This window comes from Myotis lucifugus, unplaced genomic scaffold (assembly GCF_000147115.1).
Source record: "Myotis lucifugus unplaced genomic scaffold, Myoluc2.0 scaffold_42, whole genome shotgun sequence".
NCBI lineage: Eukaryota > Metazoa > Chordata > Mammalia > Chiroptera > Vespertilionidae > Myotis > Myotis lucifugus.
In genome coordinates, this window is record NW_005871090.1 from 7,906,229 (window position 1) to 7,925,949 (window position 19,721).

Genomic DNA, 19,721 nt, shown 5'->3' on the forward strand with positions numbered 1-19,721 from the left:
GATCTGCGCTCCAGGGTCGGGTCTGGCTCGCACTGGCGGCGACGAATGCTCGGCGGCGCCCTGGCCCTCGCGTGGTGGGAGGGGGCGCCCGGCGCGGGGATGTCGAGGAGCTCGAAGCTGGTGCTGGGCCTCTCGGTGGTGCTGACGGCGGCCACCGTGGTCGGCGTGCATCTGAACCAGCGGCAGGACCGGCAGGTCGGTGTCACGTGACGGTCTCTTCCGGGCCCCGCGGCGGCGGCGGCCTTGGGGGTCTCCCGTCTCTCCGCGTGGTTTCCTGCTGGTCCTGGTCTTTCCTTCTCTCTCGTCCTCTCAACAGCGGCGGTGCGGCCCGGCAACCGCACACTCACCCACGCGTCGCGGGCTCGGCCTGGGGCGCTGTAGCACCACCACCCCCGGCCGCGTGCGCACTCGAGGTCCAGGCCACCCTCCCGCCCGCGGGCGCCTGGGAGCCCGGCCCTCGGCGCTGAAGTTTGTGCTCCGCGAACGCACGCCCGTGGGGTGGGGAGCGGCCCCGTTTTCTAGTGGCCGCCAGCCGGCAGCGACACGACCTTTTAGAATGTCACTGGGGCCGCAGGAGGGGAGGAGGGGAGGCGTTTCCTTGGGGTGCACTCAGCAGGTTATGGCCTCTCCACCCCCGGGCCCACGATTGGTCCTGCGGTGTTTAAATGCGAATAAGACTATCCCACGATAAAGAAGCATTCCCGCATCCGCCTTCGTGCCTTTGGCCAAGGTAATTTGGTGAGATGCTTGTATGTTTTGTTGTTTTTTTTATCTTTATTGTTGAAAGCAATACACGTGTCCCTTTTCTCCCCTATTGACCCCTTCTAGCCCGTCCCTGCCCCCCCCCGCCCCCGGCCTTCGCCTCACTATTGTCTGTGTCCATGGGATACACACAAGTTCTTGGTTGATCTCCATGAAAACTAGATTCTGTGAACGTTAACGATGCCAGCCTCCAATTTTTCTTTTTTTGGTACTTACATCCCTAGAAATAATACCCTGACTTGCTGATCACTAGCCTGACCGACCATGCTGTGTCTCTCTGCTCATACTTTCTTATTCAAGTTAGTAAACGGTTAATGACTGATCACTGTGCGCCAGGAACTTTTGGGAAACAAAGATAAGGAAGCAAAGCCGCCCCTGAGACAGACTAACTGATTGAAAACAGCGCTGCATGTTGAGTGTGGGAACCGGAACTGGGTGGTTGGTGAACTCTCAGAGGACACCTGGGCGCGGGTATTGGTAGAGCCTAGTTGGCCAGGGGTGAATGCAATGACCTGAATCAATAGTAAAGTCACTGCTTGCATTGGACTGTGCTGTGTGCTCGGTATTCAGATATGAAGCAGATGAGGGCTTTGTCCTCGGTGTTCACAATCCACGGAAATCAGAGGAGGGGAACCCTGTGAAGATACAAGAATTGTGTGGAGGAGGGAATGGGGTGATTAATGATGAAAAGGCTTGGAAGAGACTAGAGATTTGGGGTTCTAAAGGAGTAGCTTTTGTAATAGAGGCAGGAATCTTCCTCCCAAGAAGGAAGAAGATGGTGATCCCAAGAAAAATTGAGAGGGAGTAGAGTGTGTCAGATATAGCTCGGAGGTCAGTGAACAGGGAATTTCAGAGTGTCAGGGAGGGCTGGATTATTAGAGCTTGGTTCTGAAACCTAGCCACACACCCGATGTTCCTGGAAAGTTTTTACAATGCAGCTGAGGCTGGGCCCTACTCCAGGCCTATTAAATCAGAATCTCTTGGGGATGGGGATTCTGCTTACGTATGTTTTGTTTATTGATTTTAGAGAGGAAGGAAGAGGGGGAGAGAGATAGAAACATCAGTGATGAGAGAGAATCATTGATCGGCTGCCTCCTGCACGCCCCACACTGTGGATGGAGCCCGAAACCCCCAGCAAGTGCGCTGATCTGGATTGAAACTCAGTCACCCAGCCACAGCAGCTGGGCTTAAGTATGTTTTAAAAGCGACCCAGCCCTAGCCTGTTTGGCTCAGTGGATAGGGCGTCAGCCTTCGGACTGAAGGGTCCTGGGTTCGATTCCGGTCAAGGGCACATGCAGGGGTTTTGGGCTCAGTCCCCAGTAGGGGGCCTGCAAAAGGCAGCCAATCATGATTCTCCCTCATCGTTGATGTTTATCTCTTTCTCCTCCCTTTCTCTCTGAAATCAATAAAAAAAAAATATTTAAAAAGAAATAAAAGTGACCCAGAGGATTCTAGCAGGCAGCCAGGGTTAAGAAACCCTGGCTGCCTGCTAGAGTGGAAGAACAGGTAGATTTAGATATTTGGAAGTTAGAGATGAAGAAAAGATTGACCAGAATAACCTGTGTTTATCTTATCTTACATCCAATCATTCATTGTGGGCTTACTTTCTAGCAGTGGGGAAGAGTTGGCCAAATGATTGACATGGTGGATATGTAAGAAGGTTCAAGGAAGCAAGAAATAAATAATGACTGTTGTTTCTTGACTGTCTACTACATACCAGGCACTGTACCAAGCATTTTATATACATTATCTTTCATCCTCATGGGAACCCTGCAAAACAAGTAGTACTTACGTGAGGAGCCAGAGTTCTAGGTGTTAGAATTGGAATAGTGGAGAAGCCTTAGTGGTTAGTAAGTGAGGTGGTTCGTAAGGTAGTTAAGTGGACCTCACAGGAAAGATGTGGGAGGCGGTCAGCGTGCACATTGAAACTTGGAGGAAGAGAGCAAATGATGGATTCAAGAGCAAGATCCTAAGCATGTACTCAAGTCTCTGAAAAGGGTAGGATCTCAGACAGTTGTGGAGGGATTACAGTGGAAGGTGTGAGCTTTGGGGGTGGGGTGGTGAGGAGCACAGGATTGGAAGAATTGGGGAGGGAGGAGTGGAATGAGCACTTCCTTTTCTGTCTCTGGAAGTCTTGCCAAGGGTTCAGGGATCAAGAAAGTTGGTTTTCAGTTGAATTATTAGTCTTAGGACCCTCTACTCCTCATAATAGGGAATGAAGCTCTAGGCCTCGAGGTCCAGCAAGTAGATACTTGGTGAAAGTCTCTTAAATAGACATCATCATAATTTAAAAAAAAAGTTCAGACCCCTGCCCCATCCCCATTAATCCTGCCTCACAAGGCTGCTATTAGAAACTTATTAGAGCATTTTGTGACCTGTGACTATAAAATGGTATTTATTAGTCATGACTGGATTGATGCTTTAAAAAGTCTCATCTTTGGTGCCAGGTCCATGTTCTTTAGTGCTTATCAAAGTAACTACCATTGATGGGCCTTTAATTTTTCCTCTGATAGTAGCATTCTATTTTTTTCCCTTCTCTCTCTGTTACATAATTGATTAGTAATTCTGTATAATTTTTACTTTTTGTATACTAGAAGCTGGGTTTTTTACTTTTTTGCATCTGCCTTATAGCTTGTTCATATTTTAGCAATCTTTTTTTTTCTTTGATGTTTATTTAGTTAGGAAAATTGCTAACAGGAAAGTAGTTCACAGAGTTACCATAATAATTCTTATCAAATATTTTAAGTGTCATATATCAATTAAAAGTTTTAAAATTCAACATAGTGACAATTTTTCTTTTTTAATTGTTATTTCCATTTAAATTTTCTATACTCAGTGTTCAGCAATTTCTTAAAATATGGTCAATAGTCATTTAAGTGATAACGTTATAGCATACTCCCAGATTAATTTGATGGTTTCTTTATTACATTTTAAATTTATAGAGAAAGTTAAAAGAGTAGTTGGATATTTGGCATCTGAAAGTTTTAAGTGTATTTTGGTAACACTGTTATTTGGTTTTGAATGTAACAAGGATGGGAACCACCTGTTCAGGGTGCTACTGAAATCTGTTTCTTACATTTTTAGAGGCTTCGTGACGGAGTGATCAGAGACATTGAGAGGCAAAATCGGAAAAAAGAAAACATTCGTCTTTTGGGAGAACAGATTCTTTTGACTGAGCAACTTGAAGCCGAAAGAGAGAAGATGTTATTGGCAAAGGATCTCAAATAACATGACTTGAAATGAATGTGAAATATTGATGGGACAGATAGTGTTGAATGTGTATGTGCATGTGAGTGTGTTGATGGAGAATAGCTTAGTAAGATTTTCAACCTTTTTTTGGTCACTGTCCTTTTAAACTCGATCAAGGAAAAGGACAATGGATTATACTAAATTATTACTTTAAAAGTTCATTATATCGGAGTAGAGAATAGGGCAGATACTCTCCTGAAGAGTTTTTGTTTGTGTAATCCTGATAAAGGCCTCTTTAAGCTTGGTCAGAGCTTAGGATTGTTACGAAAGCACTTCTGACCCTCTGAGAAAGAAGGGATGGATAGTAACATCCACCTGGGTAGTTTGATAAGTCGCCATGATGACGAAGCCACAAGAACCTCTACCTCAGAAGGACTGGAGGAGGGTGAGGTGGAGGGGGAGACTCTCCTGATTGTTGAATCGGAGGACCAGGCATCAGTGGACTTGTCTCATGATCAGAGTGGGGATTCCCTCAACAGTGATGAAGGAGATGTGTCCTGGATGGAGGAGCAGCTGTCCTACTTCTGTGACAAATGCCAAAAATGGATACCAGCCAGTAAGGAGCTTCTCGATTCCTCTGATCTGTCAGTTTCTATGTGTTTGTTTTTCTAACCCATGGGGGGGGAAAAAGAATGTAAAATAGACCTAAATAAAAAGATAATTATTATATTTTTAGTTTAGTTGATTAACTACAAATTTATATAAAACAGACACATTTATACTTATAAAAATTACTGTTGATATTTATCACATTGTTAAAATAACGTTCTTGATGGTAACCCAATAAAGACTAGAAAATTGGATATCCTGTGTTACTTAAAAAAATTAGCCAGATTTTTCTAATAAGGCTATGTTAAGACTTTGGGGCCCAGTGTAGAATTAAAGTTCAAGTTCATAAAAATTACTCTTAGTATTTAACTTACATGGAAAATTCCTGCTATGGTAGGCTGAAGTAAGGCCAGAATTAGCAGATTAAAGTGTTTTGTGCTCTTTTTTCCCCTAGGATCATTCTTGTTTTCTCTTTTTGGCCTCTATGATCTGCTGGCAAGAGATAGATACACACACATGCTCCCCTGATACTTTAATTTTTCAACTCAGTCTTTTCACCTGCTAGCTTCCTAGTTCTCAAGGAAGATATGCTTTGCCAGTCATCATGCGTCTTACCACAACAGGGTTTTCCTATTAGGCAGAGTCTAGTAAAGACGTATGCACTAGAGCTGTGGTCGGCAAACTGCGGCTCACGAGCCACATGTGGCTCTTTGGCCCCTTGAGTGTGGCTCTTCCTAAGCCTTAGGAGTACCCTAATTAAGTTAATAACAATGTACCTACCTATATAGTTTAAGTTAAAAAAATTTGGCTCTCAAAAGAAATTTCAATCGTTGTACTGTTGATATTTGGCTCTGTTGACTAATGAGTTTGCCGACCACTGCACTAGAGGAATTCTTTGTGTAATAGAATTTGTAACTAGGTAATTGTGAAGTGGGTTATTTTCTGGTATGTGGAAATGTTTTTGGTGAAGATTCAACTATTCAGATTAATAGTTACTACTAACATAACTTTTCACAGAAAACAAGTCTAGACTTCATTATAGGTAGCTTTTGTTTGTGAGGTGTCGCTTTCTGCTTATTAATTCAGGGTCCTGCCTGAAAATCTCAGTGGCTTTCTCCTTGTCCTGATGGTATACATCTTAACCTGCCCTTTATGATTATGCCCCTGCTAACTTCTTTAGCCTCTCTCTCTAGTATCCTATTATCCTCACACATAAACAGACCTCTGCTGTTAGGGTGAGCTTTTAATTCTCTACAAACAAGTCTCTCTCATCCCTGGGACTCAGCACATTTTAATTTTCTTTCTGGAATATTCATCTCTAGCTTCCATGCCCTTCCCCCATACACACAAGCACCTCTCTTCCCCTGGCCAATTCTAGCCATCCTGTAGAACCCACTTTTTCTAGCTCTCCTATCTTCCCAATATGGGTCTCCTATCTTCCCTTTTATGTGCCCTCACATTGCCCTTACTACTGCAGTGGTTTTCATGTCTTCCAGAGCATGTGTCACTTTAAAAAATGTAGACCCAGGCTCCACTTCAGAGATTGATTTATTTCATGTGGGGTAAGCCAAGACATTAAAACAAAACCATTCTGATGTACAGTGAGGATGGAGAACCACTGTGCTGTTGTGATTACCTATTTCCTCATGTTTCCCCTACAGAATTTGTAAACTGAGAGCAGTTACTATGCCTGTCTTGGGCATAGTATTCCCAGCTCCTAGCCCAGAGCCTGATACTCAGTGGGAGCTCAGATATTTTTTGAAAGAGTGTGTGAAGAGACCTGTAGGAGTCTGGAATGTTAACAGTTGGAAAATCCAGTGAGCAATAATTGCTTTTTCCAACATCTTCTAAAAGTTAGGGAACCAAAGATCTTCATGGGCATACCCTGATGTTGGAAGAATAAAAATCTTCTCTATTCCCTTCCCTGCCTCCTTCTATCATGAACCGGGTGAAATAAAGGAAAAACAGTATGGGAAACTTAAAATCTGGTTGCTAAATGAATTAAACCTTTGAGTTATCCCTCTTCTTAGATAAACCTATGATATACTTTTTTGTTTTTCTCCTAGGTCAGCTGAGGGAACAGCTCAGTTACCTTAAGGGTGATAATTTCTTTAGGTTTACTTGTTCCGATTGCTCAGAAGATGGCAAGGAGCAGTATGAAAGGCTGAAGCTAACATGGCAGCAAGTGAGTAAAGGCTCTTCCTATAGAATTCAGGAGGTTGGTCCTCCAAGGAATTTATTGGAATATCTACAGGAAGAGGAACTTATATGAGATTTTGAGCTGTTTGGAGGGTCACTTTTTATTTCCCCATCAAAATTATATATTGAATGTGTGGAGAAAGGAGTTCTTGGATGGGACTCACTGCTAACTTAGTGAATTGGGGTTGAGATTCTTGAAAACTTCACACACGATATCATTTTTATCTATAATACTAAATTTTGATTTTAATTGAAAATGAGGGTCACATTTTTCTGGCAGCCTTTTCTTGAACAATGAAACCATTTTAAAAATTGTAAAGATGGCCACATAGGAAATAAATTTGAAAGACATGGTTGATTGCAGAAACCAACATAATCCACTTTTCTGCATTTGAATGCAAACCTATTTGAATATTTTTTGTTTGATGAATACTTATGTCTGCTTTTTAAAAAATCCTCACCCTATTAATTTAGAGAGGAAGGGAGAGAGAGAATCATCAATCTGTTGCCTCCCGCATCCAGCTGGCGATCAAACCCACACAATCTAGGTATGTGCCCTGACCAGGAATTGAACCCACAATCTTTTGGTGCCCAGGACAGCACTCCAATCAACAGCCACCCGGCCAGGGCCCTATGTCTACTTTTAACCATCTTCAGTACCAATACCATAATCCAACTATATAGTCTGAATAATAGCTTTTTATTTATCTTTGGTTATATTAATTTTTTGGTTTGTTTTTATATTAATACTAGTATATCTATAGTAGGCACAATGTACATATAGTCTTTAAGCACATAAAATTTTCAATTTTATGTTTATTGATTCAACAAATTTTGAGTGCCTGGAAACTACTGTGATGAACAAGACAGCTATAACCCGTGCCCCAGGTGTGACATTCTAGACATTTATTTTAGATTGTAAGCAGACAAATAAGTTAGTTACCCATAGCACTTTTTTGCTATGAAGGAAATGAACAGGGTAATGAGAAAAATTGTAGATTGTACCATCTAGGCCACTTCAGGTATTCCTTGTAAATTGTAGTTGCTTTAGCAGCCTTAGATGTCTTAGTTATCAGAGCTTTATTAGATAGCTCATCATGAAATCTGTCAGTGCTGAATGGAGAGAGTGAGTCTTTGACTTGTCTGAAAATGTATGAGTAGAAAATGAAGTTTGTATTGAGGATATAGTCTCATGAATATTGTAATTCCAATATTTTTCTTGAAGCATACATGAGATCTGCCTCTAGCCAAGGTCAGGTTAATATTAATAGGTTATTCTGATGTGTGCATATGTAGGCAGATTTGCATTTGCCTGCAGGTAGCTTTTCAAAAGCTATAATATGGAAGAGCAAATATATGTATTTTTGTTATTTTCAAGAATGTGAGTTTTCTGTGAAGGTTCTTTTTAAAAGAAAAAGTAGTTTTTATTGTGTTGCTCAGAATATGTAATATTGGCTCAGTTTGCACATTTAGTTAAACTAACATCCCTTGAAAATTATTTTTTACTTCCAAAGACACACTGATGGTAGATAATACTGGTCTGATTAAATCATAACTTAGATCAGACACATCTGGTTCTTGGCAAGCTACTGATCAGTGTTTCTGTTGCATCTTAAAAACTCAGTCTCATTAAAGAGCTGAAAGAAACTCAGTTGGTCTTGAGTAGATTCCATTGATGCCACCAAATACTGGTTATAGATATATTGGAATGTGAATTTTCTGTGTGTTTTTTTAAATCTTAAACTTTATATTTGTTAATTTATCAAAGTAATACATAGAAATGCTTGCTTGTATTACAAAATACCAACAGTAAAGAGGTCTGGTCTCCTGACTAAAAGGCCTCTTTCTCCCATGCCCTCTTTCTGTCTCCTGCCCTCCTCTTTGGTGGCTTCTGAACAACAGTTTGAAATGCAAGAGAAATTTTATCATGTGCTTGGGAAGGAGAGTGTATTTTTTACATTCTTGTCCTGGACAGTTATCCTTACCTTGCAGGTAAAGAAAGAGACCATGTTGGTTTTTCAAGATGCTTGTGAAGTGCCTGCTGTGGCTGTGCCAGCCCTGGGCTAGGCCCTGGGATGCACTGGTTCACAGGGCCAGCTTGGTCTGAGAGTGGGAGAGCAGAAAATTGGACTGGGATTCATTTTAGATTATAAATTCCAGGACAGGAGGAAAACTATGTCCTTTATATATTGAATTTGTAGTTTCCTCAGAAAATATTGTGATAATAGATAAAAGTTGTTTTCAAGTAAGTATGTGAATTTTAACTTTTTAAAGTCATGAAATGTTTCATATATTAAAAAAATAGTATCAGAAATAAGTAAATTAATAGATACTTCTGTATTTACCACTGAGATTAACAGTGAATCCTGTTTCTGGGTTACTCTAGGAGTCTGAGAGCCGCCAGAAGTTCACTTCATTCTTTCCTTAAAGTATTTCTTGAACAGTAACTTTTAAAAATTGAGGTAATATATACATAGCGTAAACGTTTAAGGTTTTAAGCATTTTTAAGTGTACAATTCAGTGGTATGAAGTATATTCACATTGTTTGGCAACCATCACCACTATCTATTTCCAGAATTTTCTTTTTTTTTTTAAATTAAATCTTTATTGTTCAGATTATTACAGTTGTTCCTCTTTTTCCCCCCCATAGCTCCCCTCCATCCAGTTCCCACCCCACCCTCTGCCCTAACTCTCCTCCCCACTGTCCTCATCCATAGGTGTACGATTTTTGTCCAGTCTCTTCCTGCACCCCACACACCCCATTCCCCCCCAAGAATAGTCAGTCCACTCCCTTTTTATGCCCCTGATTCTATTATATTCACCAGTTTATTCTGTTCATCAGATTATTTATTCACTTGATTTTTAGATTCACTTGTTGATAGATGTGTTATTTGTTGTTCATAATTTGTATCTTTACCTTTTTCTTCTTCTTCCTCTTCTTAAAGGATACCTTTCAGCATTTCATATAATACTGGTTTGGTGGTGATGAACTCCTTTAGCTTTTTCTTATCTGTGAAGCTCTTTATCTGACCTTCAATTCTGAATGATAGCTTTGCTGGATAAAGTAATCTTGGTTGTAGGTTCTTGCTATTCATCACTTTGAATATTTCTTGCCACTCCCTTCTGGCCTGCATAGTTTCTGTGAGAAATCAGCTGACAATCGTATGGGTACTCCCTTGTAGGTAACTGACTTTTTTCTCTTGCTGCTTTTAAGATTCTCTCTTTGTCTTTTGCTCTTGGCATTTTAATTATGATGTGTCTTGGTGTGGTCCTCTTTGGATTCCTTTTGTTTGGGGTTCTCTGCGCTTCTTGGACTTGTAAGTCTATTTCTTTCACCAGGTAGGGGAAGTTTTCTGTCATTATTTCTTCAAATAGGTTTTCAATATCTTGCTCTCTCTCTTCTTCTGGCACCACCATAATTCGGATGTTGGTACGCTTGAAGTTGTCCCAGAGGCTCCTTACACTATCTTCATATTTTTGGATTCTTTTTTCTTTTTGTTTTTCCGGTTGGGTGTTTTTTGCTTCTTCATATTTCAAATCTTTGACTTGATTCTTGCGATCCTCTAGTCTGCTGTTGGAACTCTGTATAATATTCTTTATTTCAGTCAGTGTATGCTTAATTTCTAGTTGGTCCTTTTTCATATTCTCGAGGATCTCACTAGATTTCTTGAGGGTATCACTAAATTTATTGGCGGTTTCTAGAAAATTTTTGAAAAACCTTATAAGTGTGGTTTTGAACTCTATCCAGTAGTTTGCTTTCCTCCATTTCTGTCATTTGTGACCTGTTTCTTTGTCTCTGCATTTTTTATGCTTCCCTGTGTTGATAGAGTGGCTTTCTGTGCTAGGTGTCCTATAGGGCCCAGTGGCTTAACCTCCGCAATCACCTGAGGTGGAAACTCTTGGTGCACCCCTTTGTGGGCTTTGTGCACAGTCTTGTTGTAGTTAAGCCTTGGTTGTTGTTGGTATCACTGGGAGGAATTGACCTCCAGGCTAATTGACTGTGAGAATCAGCTGTGTCTGCAGTGGGAGAACTTCTGTGCTGGAGACACCCTTCTGGGGCAAGACTTGCTTCAGTGGGGCTTTGGTGCTCACTGAGTCTGCCCCCTGAGTGTGTCCCTTATGGATCTGAGGAGTTGTAATCTGGATGGTCCCACTCTGACCACTGGGTACACTGGCTCTTGGATCTCTAAGGAGGTGCTAATTTAGCCTCTGCCTGAGGCTACCCAGCAGGAGCTATGGAGAGATCTGCAGATTCCTCTTCTTTGTTTGGGGTTTGGAGGTGCCCAGATGAGGCCCAGCTGTGAAACAATGCAAGCTGCTGTGGGGCCTTGGGCCTTCTTTTGGAAGTTCTGGGTCTTTCTGACCCAGCTGCAGTTTGTTAGGTAATTTTCAGATTGCAAAGGGCCAGGCCTTTCATATGCAAAAGCCTATGCGCACAGTTTGGGTGGGGCGGGGTCTCAGGTAATCAACAGGGCGGAGCAAGCAGCTATGGCTGCTCCTCAGTCCTACCCTAAGAGGCCCCGCTTCTCAGTGTCCCGGTAATCGCTGCAAGCACCTCTGAGAGAAAGCCGCCCTCGAGTTCTGACCGATGCCAGACAGTCCAGTTTCTCCCGTATGAGTCTGGGTCCCCAGAGACTCGCCCGGAACTGGAGTTCAAAGCAGTTGGGAGCTTGAGACTCCCTCCCGATTGAAAAAGACAACCGTGTCCTCAGTTGCCAGCCCTTTCCACGTGCGCCTCCGTACCTCTGCACTTTACTTCCGCACCTCCTCTGAGTCTCAGTGTGCTTTTCTCTTTCCTTCTAGTTGTAGAATTTCCACTCAGCCAGCCTTCCTGTGGTTCTGGATGATGTCCCTTTTGTCTTTTAGTTGTATTTTTGAAGTGGTTGTGTGAGGCAGCAATTTCCGGTGTTTACCTATGCCGCCATCTTGGTTTCTCCTCCAGAATTTTCTTATCTTCTCAAACTGAAATTCCATATCCATTAAATAGTAACTCCTCATGAACAATTACTGCTTTTTGGTTGACCCAATGCAAAAATCAGTGAAAGAATTTGAAAAATCTGTTCATGGGGTTAATTATTTGTTAGGCCATCTGCAAGTTTTACAAGTTTAAGGATGGCAGAAATTGAAACTCAGTGGAAACAGCAGAATTGCCTTCAGGCATAAGTCTTCTCGTGGTACTATTGGGAGTTATGCTGTCGACCCAGATGATGGGGCATGAATTGCACTTTATTAGATTCCTTACAGCTTCAGGACGCTCCTTATGGAAATAATTATTTAAGGATTAAATTTTTTTTCCAAATATATGTCTCCCATTTGTCCCTCTTTACCCCCCTCCTCCCAGTTCTTACCAACCCCCTGGGTCTTCACCATCCTAAAAAAATATTTTTATTGATTTTAGAGAAGAAGGGAGAGGGAAAGAAAGATAGGAATATCAATGATGAGAGATAATCATTAATCAGCTGCCTCCTGCACACCCCCTACCGGGCATTGAGCCCACAACCTGGATATGTGCCCTGACTGGAAGTCTTAACTGTAACCACCTGGTTTATAGGTTGACACTCAACCATTGAGCCACACCTGCCGGGCATGATTTTTTTTTTTCTTCTCTTTAAATTCTCTGTCCCCTTTTCAATTTCATTGGCCCAAAATTAGTCATTATTTTTACTAGGTTGAATACATGGTTTTGCATAGCTTGTATAGTTTTGTTCATTTACATAAAATTACATAATTACAAAATTACATGTAAACACAAAAAGAAATGTCTGAAAGGACAGTCACTGAAAATGTTAAAAGTGATTATTTCTTTTAATATATTTTTATTGATTTCAGAGAAGGAAAGAGAGGGAGAGAGAGAGAGAAATATCAGTGATGAAAGAGAATCATTGATCGGCTGTCCCCTGCATGCCCCACACTGGGGGTCGAGCCTCCAACCCAGGCATATGCTCTCCACCGTGACCTGGATGCTCAACCACTAAGCCACGCCGTCCGGGCTGATTAGTTCTTGATTGTGGATTTAAAGTGATCTTTACGTACTTCTTTTCTCTTTTTTCTATTATTGAAGTCTTTTACAATGAGCATGTGTTATTTATAGTCCTAGAAAATATTTCCCCATTTGGGGCCATGAATTTATTATCTGTAAAATAACCAGGTTGTTCTAGATTAGGAGTTTTCAGATTGAACTCTGGGGAGTGAGCCCTTTGAGAAGGGGCAGAGCAGCCAGGCCTTTCAGGTCTCTGCCCCTTGTTGATTGCTGATTTCATTTGAAGAAAGGTTTCCACAGCTAAAAATGATTAAATACTGAGTAGATGGTGTGTCACATTATTTTCAGCTCTGAAATTCTGAGTCATTTGTTTCTGCCCTCTAAAGAGCTTAGAAAAATATATATGCAGGGATGATTTTCAAAATATTCAATAGAGTTAGCACTGTTGGTCAAGATGCTGGCTGGAGTAGATACCTGGAGGCCTCATGATGGCCAGTAGTTAACACTTTTGTTAGTTCTGCATTGTGGAGGATGGAGGGGTACTGGGCTGGGGGTTCACCCCAGGACAGTGGTTATTTATCATAATCAGCCAACCACACATCAGCCCTGCGTGTGTAACACGTAAAGAAAGACTGCACATAACTAAATGGATGAGTCAGACTCATCTGAGAGCAAAAAGGAAAGTAAAATTCTATACTGAGAATATTCCAAGATATTATCCTTCCTCTTTCCCCTCTGTTCTCCAGCATTACTATTTAGGATATAAAACAACAAATTTTCTCCCTCAAGATTAACACCCTTAATCATGCTTCTGTCCCAGTCCTTGTTTGGTTTGTTTTTCAGGTTGTCATGTTGGCAATGTACAACTTGTCTCTGGAAGGAAGTGGACGTCAAGGTTATTTCAGGTGGAAAGAGGATATCTGTGCTTTTATTGAGAAACATTGGACTTTTTTACTAGGGAATAGGTAATGTGATTTTTTAAAAAATCTTATACTTGAACAAAGATATAAAGAATGAATATAAGATGTGAGCCAGCCCAGTGTAGCCCTCTAGAGCAGCAATTTTCAACCTTTTTTATCTCATGGCACACACAAACTAATTACAAAAATTTTGCAGCACACCAAAAAATACATTTTTGCCAGTCTGACAAAAAAAGAGAAAAGGTATAATTTTGATTTATTCACACTGGACAGCTATTGTTGTGTTTGCTATTGCCATTTTTTTTTATTTGACAATCTAAGGGAAAAGAGGTCAGTGCCCCTGACTAAATAAGGTATTGCATGTTTTAAAAATTCTTGTGGCACATATGTAATACTTTCAACAATAAAGAATTATTTTGAAAAATAAAAATGCTTGTGGCACACTGGTTGAAAATCACTGCTCTAGAGAATTAGAGTATGCATTTGCTTGTGGCAATTACAGAGAATTTTGTAATCCAGAAAATGTTCCTTTTTTAAGTTAAAAAACTTGTTTATGAAAAATCAAAGTGAAAGTATATACTATTAAAAGTGTAGTCACTCATCCTATTTCAAGAAGTAACTATTGATTTATACTGAGCATTAGGAGATTTTGAAGAGATTTGTAGAATGTTAAAAAATAGTTTGATTAAATGAGGTTGTTTAATAGTTGAATGAGTAACTATTTAATTGGAGGAGATAGCATTATTACTATCCTTTTAAAATCATTGACTTATCAGAAGAAAAATAATGGCAGTTATTGACTGCACCCATTTAGATTTCTTTTCATTAATAGAGTCATTATTTTTATTTATTTTTATTAACTAGAAGGGAGAAACAGTTTTATACTTTTTGGTATGACAGTGCTTAGCAAGATCTAGATACGTTATACATATGGCTTAGTCATTCATTCCTCTTTTCATTTTAATACTTTTTTTTTTTTTGCTGCTAAGTACACTCCTCCTTTGTGGCTGTTTTAGTTCATCAGACTTAGGGATGTCAGTGCACAGATATTGAGACCATATGGTGTCTTTTTGTTTGCTTGTGTGTTTTTTAGAGAAGGAGGAAAGGGGGGTGGAGAGAGAAATATACATGAATCGGTAATCTGTAGCCTTCTCTATGCGCCCCGACTGGGGATTGAACCTGCAACCCGGTTATGTTCCCTGATTGGGAATTAAACCTGACCTTCTTGTACACAGGACAATGCTCCAACCAACTGAGCCACACTGGCCAGAGCTTGAGACCATGTGTTTTAACTAAATGTTCATGTGAATCTACTGAGATTTTTATTGCTATCCTTATTGCTATTTATAGATTAATGAGTTTACAATTGGATTGGTCAGTTCTGTTTGAGATTCTGATTGTTAATTGCCATCTGAAGTCCTGTGTGGGATTCATAAATCTTGCATATAGAGTCAGTATAGACAAGATAGGTAAAGGCTCTGAACACAGCAGGTCAGAGCAGGGAGTTTGTACATGTCCTCCCTCTGAACTCACTACAGCCTCTATTTCCTCTGGTGCTGAGAAGTCACAGCTCTGCTAATGCTGCTGGGAAATCAGGGAAGGCATTTAAAAGGAGGGTCGACATTCTGAAGGCTTGCTGTGAGGAAAAAATAGAATAGATTCAGTACATTTTTACAAAAGAAGTTATTTTTGTTCTTGAGTAATTTTAGTGGTACTAAGAAAAGAATTGACAGTATAACTGGTTCTTTTTCTTAAAAAAAGGAAATCTGTTGTCTTAGTTCAATGATTTAGCGCTATTTGTGGGACTTAATACATCCCATTTATAAGGGACAAAAAAGAAAAAAACGGATAAAATTAGATCTTGGAATGTTTTCATGATCTCAGTGCTGCTCTGTTTAATGGATTATCTTCTGGAAGAACTTCGATTTAAATTGCCTGTTTTTAAGGATTTTGCCGTTATTTTAACAGAAGTTGTTAGTGTCATTTGTTCATTTCTAGAGTCTGTTCTTTTTAATGTTTACCGAAAGGCATTAATTACTTTTCAGCTGCTGTGTAGTTTAACCATTGAGACTAGTAGTTTGGGCCATAATAATGTATCACTTGAATTATCATTTACTTATTTAAAATTATCATTTACTTGCTTAAAAAATACATTCACTTTAAAAAGAAACTTCACACCACCTTGGTGAGCAAAAAATAATATAATTTGCCATAAATATAATGAAACTATAAAAATAAATGCACTAAAAATAAAACAATGCCATTAAGTTGTAGCTGGAGCCCATGGTCTATTGAGTCAATCTGAGACCTTCTTTCTTGATCAAAAGGGGTGGGTACATGTGTTAGAATTTCAAGCAATAAATTTTCTCCTTGATCTAACCAGAAGGAGGAAAGAGAAGGAAAAATTACTCTGTGATTCCTTGCCACTCAGTTTCCTGCCCAGTGCTAACCTTTACTTTGGGAACTCTGCTTTATTTTATTTTGTTTTTGTTTTTGTCTTTTTTTCTGTTTGTTTGTGTTTTTTTTTGGTCTTTTTTGTTTTGTTGTTGTTGTTGTTGTTATTGGGAACTCTGCTTTAAACATCAGTGATTGGAAAGTCACCTGAAGCTGCTCCCTGATGTGATTACCATGTGCTCAGATGTCTCTGTATATGAACATACACAGAGTTACTACACCCTAGAGGACCACGCTGCGAAAGAGCACTTACAGTCATACTTTTTTTATAACTACTAAAGATTTTAATTCTGCTATCCATAGACCAGTGATGGCGAACCTATGACACGCGTGTCAGAGGTGACACGCGAACTCATTTTTTTGGTTAATTTTTCTTTGTTAAATGGCATTTAAATATATAAAATAAATATCAAAAATATAAGTCTTTCTTTTATTATGGTTGCAAATATCAAAAAATTTCTATATGTGACACAGCACCAGAGTTAAGTTAGGGTTTTTCAAAATGCTGACACACTGAGCTCAAAAGGTTCGCCATCACTGCCATAGACCATATTTTAAATTCCTAACAATAATACCATTTCTCATTTGCCGTAAGAGATAAGCTAATAGCCCTGGCCTGTGTGGCTCACTTGGTTGAAGCATTGTCTGGTGCACCAGAAGGTTGCAGGTTCGATTTCCGGGCACATACTTAGGTTGCAGGTTTGAACCTCGGTTAGGGCACATGCAGGAGGCAACCAACCAATCAATGTATCTCTCTCACTTCGGTCTTTCTCTCTCTCAAATCAATTTTTTTTTAAAAAAAAAAGAGCTAAGCAAATAGTATACTGTGTAATGAAGTTCTAAATTTGAATACATTTTCTTCCAGATATTTACAGGATTTGCTTTTATGCCTTTAATTTTTATTAAAGTTTAAGTGTGTAAAGGATTATTTAGGGTCAACCTAAATAACTTTATGTACTTATTGTAGAAACAAAAAGTATACAAAAGCTTTATTAATTACTATAGTTTAATTGCCATTGTGTGTGATCATTTAATTTGCTTTTACAATCCTAGCCTTGAATTCTTCCAGAAGATATAACTTTGATTATACCTTTGAAGAATAATTTGAATGCTTTATTCTGTTACCATATTTCATTGATTTTAAGATGCATAATATTTCAAATTTTGATTTCTCTGACAGCTGGATATAGCTTACAAGTAGTGATGATGTGTCAAAATTTGATAGTTTCCTTTCTTGTACATAAATGATATATCTTAAAATCAGTAGATCTTATATTTGATGAAATATGAGACAGCACATTCATAGTATTTAAAATTCAAAAAAATTATATGACGATTCTGGGGAGATGGCAAAGTAGGAAGCACCAGAAATCTGTCTCCCTACTTAGAAAACAATTGGAATTGTAGAATCTGTCTGATACAACTATTTTGGAATTTTGGAGTCTGTTGAAGACTTGCAAATTCCAGGGGAAGGTTTGTACAGTAAATTGCTGTTAATTTTAATCACTTTCAACTCTTAGCACTGTAGCTTCTGCCTGTCCCACACCTTTCAGCCTGTAGTAGGCAGCAATGTGCACGCTCTTAGAGCAGCTTGCACACAACTTATGGGAGCCAGGGAATACAAAAAGAACACTCCTCCAAATATTGTGATCTGTGCTCTGATCACTGATTGCTGCTGCTGATCATAAGGTTGCAGACAAAGGTGGGCAGCCATTGTTGCACCTTCCCTATTGTGGCCAGCCCCTTTCCCTCTGGCTGAACCAACTTTACGGGATTAACAGGCTGGTGCCTTCTTTTCTCCCCTTTATTTTTCTCTTTGTTCTCCTTTTGGAGCTAGACATTGAAGGCTAAGATATTCAAAAGCAACTACATTTATATATACGGAGGAAATTAGAAGTCACTACATGTGCTCAGGGGAAGGTGCAAGCTCAGAAATGACCCAAGAAGACCTTATACAACTCATGCTGATATTTGGCACAGGGGGACAACAGTAAAAAAACAAACTTTGGGGAAGGATAATAATCTAATGTCCAGAGTTACTACATTATTAAGTTAAATTTTCAATTAAAAATTAGAAAGAATACAAAGAAACAGCAAAAGGTATGGCCCATTCAAGGGAAAATAAATAAACCAACCAGGACTTCCTTAAGAAGACCTAATGGATCTATGAAGGAAAGACTTTAAAACAACTGTCTTAAAGATGCTCAAAGAACTAAAGGAAGATGGGGAGAAAGTCGAGAAAGCATTGTATGAACAAAATAGGAATATCAATAAAAAGGTAGAAAACCTAAAAAGAAATTCTGGAACTGGAAAGTACAATACTGTAATGAAATATTCACTGGAGGGATTCAAAGGCAGATTTGAGCAAGCAGAAAAAGATTTAGTGAACTTGAGGATGGGTCAATGGGAATTATAAGATCTGAGGAAAAGCAAGGAAAAAGATCAAAGAGAAGTGAACAGAGCCTACGGGACCTGTGAGACACCACCAACTGAACTAACATACTCATTGTGTGAGAAAGCAAGTAGAATGGCTTCCCCCTTGATCATATTCTTTGGGCAAGAAGAGGGGGCTTGGAAAGTTAGAAAAAGTTGAGTGGAGGAGACTAAAGGAGTTAGAGTGCTCTGTGACCAAAACATTGCCAGTGAAAGCTAAGGTGTTATTTGCCCCATCACAGACAGTGCTTATGCCTATTAAAGTGCTTATGCCTATTAAAGTTTTTTCTTCTGTGTGTTCTAGTACATCTTTGTTCTTAACACATTGTATACAGGAAACGTATTTATACGTTTTACATTGACTGGTAAACACAATTTCCAGTGAGTTTTCCAGTATTTGTCTGTTTAAAATTTAAGAAAAATAATTCAGTATACATTTTATAGTAAATCACAAAAAGTTTCATTGAAAAAAAAATATGTAAAACTAAAGTTATCGTAATTTTACTGAACGTTGCCATTTGCGCAAAAAATTAGCAAAAACGGCCCGCATACAATGTGCTAAGAATACTTTTTTCTTTTGCCTCCTAGCAATATTTTGAAACTGTTAGTCTGGCCTTCTTATGAAAGTATTTCTGGTGATTGACGTATGTTTTCAAGGTGGAAATAAAACAGTTGCCTTTGAAAGAATTTTCAACAGGAGGAATCTGAATAGTTGACATTTAACATATTTAAAAAATTTTGTTATATACATTCTTTTTTTTTGGCAAAGTTATTCCCCCAAAGTTCAGTTCTTTGTGAAACACACAATATAATTTTATTCCCACTCTGCTGTGTAAAGGCCAATAGGAACAGAGTGAGAAATGCATCTGATACCTGGGTAAAATGAACTATTTACCATGGCTAATGATTCTCCTGCATGCATTCTTGAGAGCTGTATTTAATTCACATATAAAAGCAACTTGTTTAATTAAAATTATAGAACTTGGTAATCATGATGATGGTAATCAGAATTGTTTTATAAGCTTTGTTTGAATTATGTCATTTAATCCCCACAACGACCTAGTGAGGTAAGTTCTATGATCCTAATTTTAAAGATGAGGAAACTGAGGCAGCTAGAAAGTGGTAGAGCCAGGATTTGAAGCCAGACAGACCTCAGAGCCTCTCTTAACTTACGT

General features: G+C 39.4%; 2 protein-coding genes across 4 annotated transcripts in view; both read left to right on the forward strand.

Annotated features, from left to right (window-relative positions):
- The first annotated feature begins 61 nt into the window (after positions 1–61).
- Positions 62–4,034, forward strand: PET117 (PET117 homolog). Its single transcript, XM_006087987.3, has 2 exons — positions 62–195; positions 3,847–4,034. Exons 1-2 carry the CDS (start codon positions 100–102, stop codon positions 3,988–3,990), a joined length of 240 nt encoding a protein of 79 aa, XP_006088049.2. The 5' UTR covers positions 62–99; the 3' UTR covers positions 3,991–4,034.
- Positions 4,035–4,275: 241 nt separating this feature from the next.
- KAT14 (lysine acetyltransferase 14) overlaps positions 4,276–19,721 on the forward strand; it is a 32,570-nt gene continuing 17,124 nt past the window's right edge. For all 3 annotated transcript variants that reach the window (XM_006087984.3, XM_006087985.3, XM_014455155.2), the window contains exons 1-3: positions 4,276–4,567; positions 6,627–6,745; positions 13,583–13,704. In XM_006087984.3, coding sequence (XP_006088046.1) covers positions 4,309–4,567; positions 6,627–6,745; positions 13,583–13,704 — 500 coding nt within the window. In that variant the 5' untranslated portion in view covers positions 4,276–4,308. The remainder of the gene's footprint in view (positions 4,568–6,626; positions 6,746–13,582; positions 13,705–19,721) is intronic.

Excerpts from the sequence above, each read along its gene's own strand:
- PET117 (XM_006087987.3), top strand. The coding sequence starts at position 100 with ATGTCGAGGAGCTCGAAGCTGGTGCTGGGCCTCTCGGTGGTGCTGACG. Across the intron at positions 196-3,846 it reads ACCAGCGGCAGGACCGGCAG|AGGCTTCGTGACGGAGTGAT; the intron begins GTCGGTGTCACG and ends TTACATTTTTAG.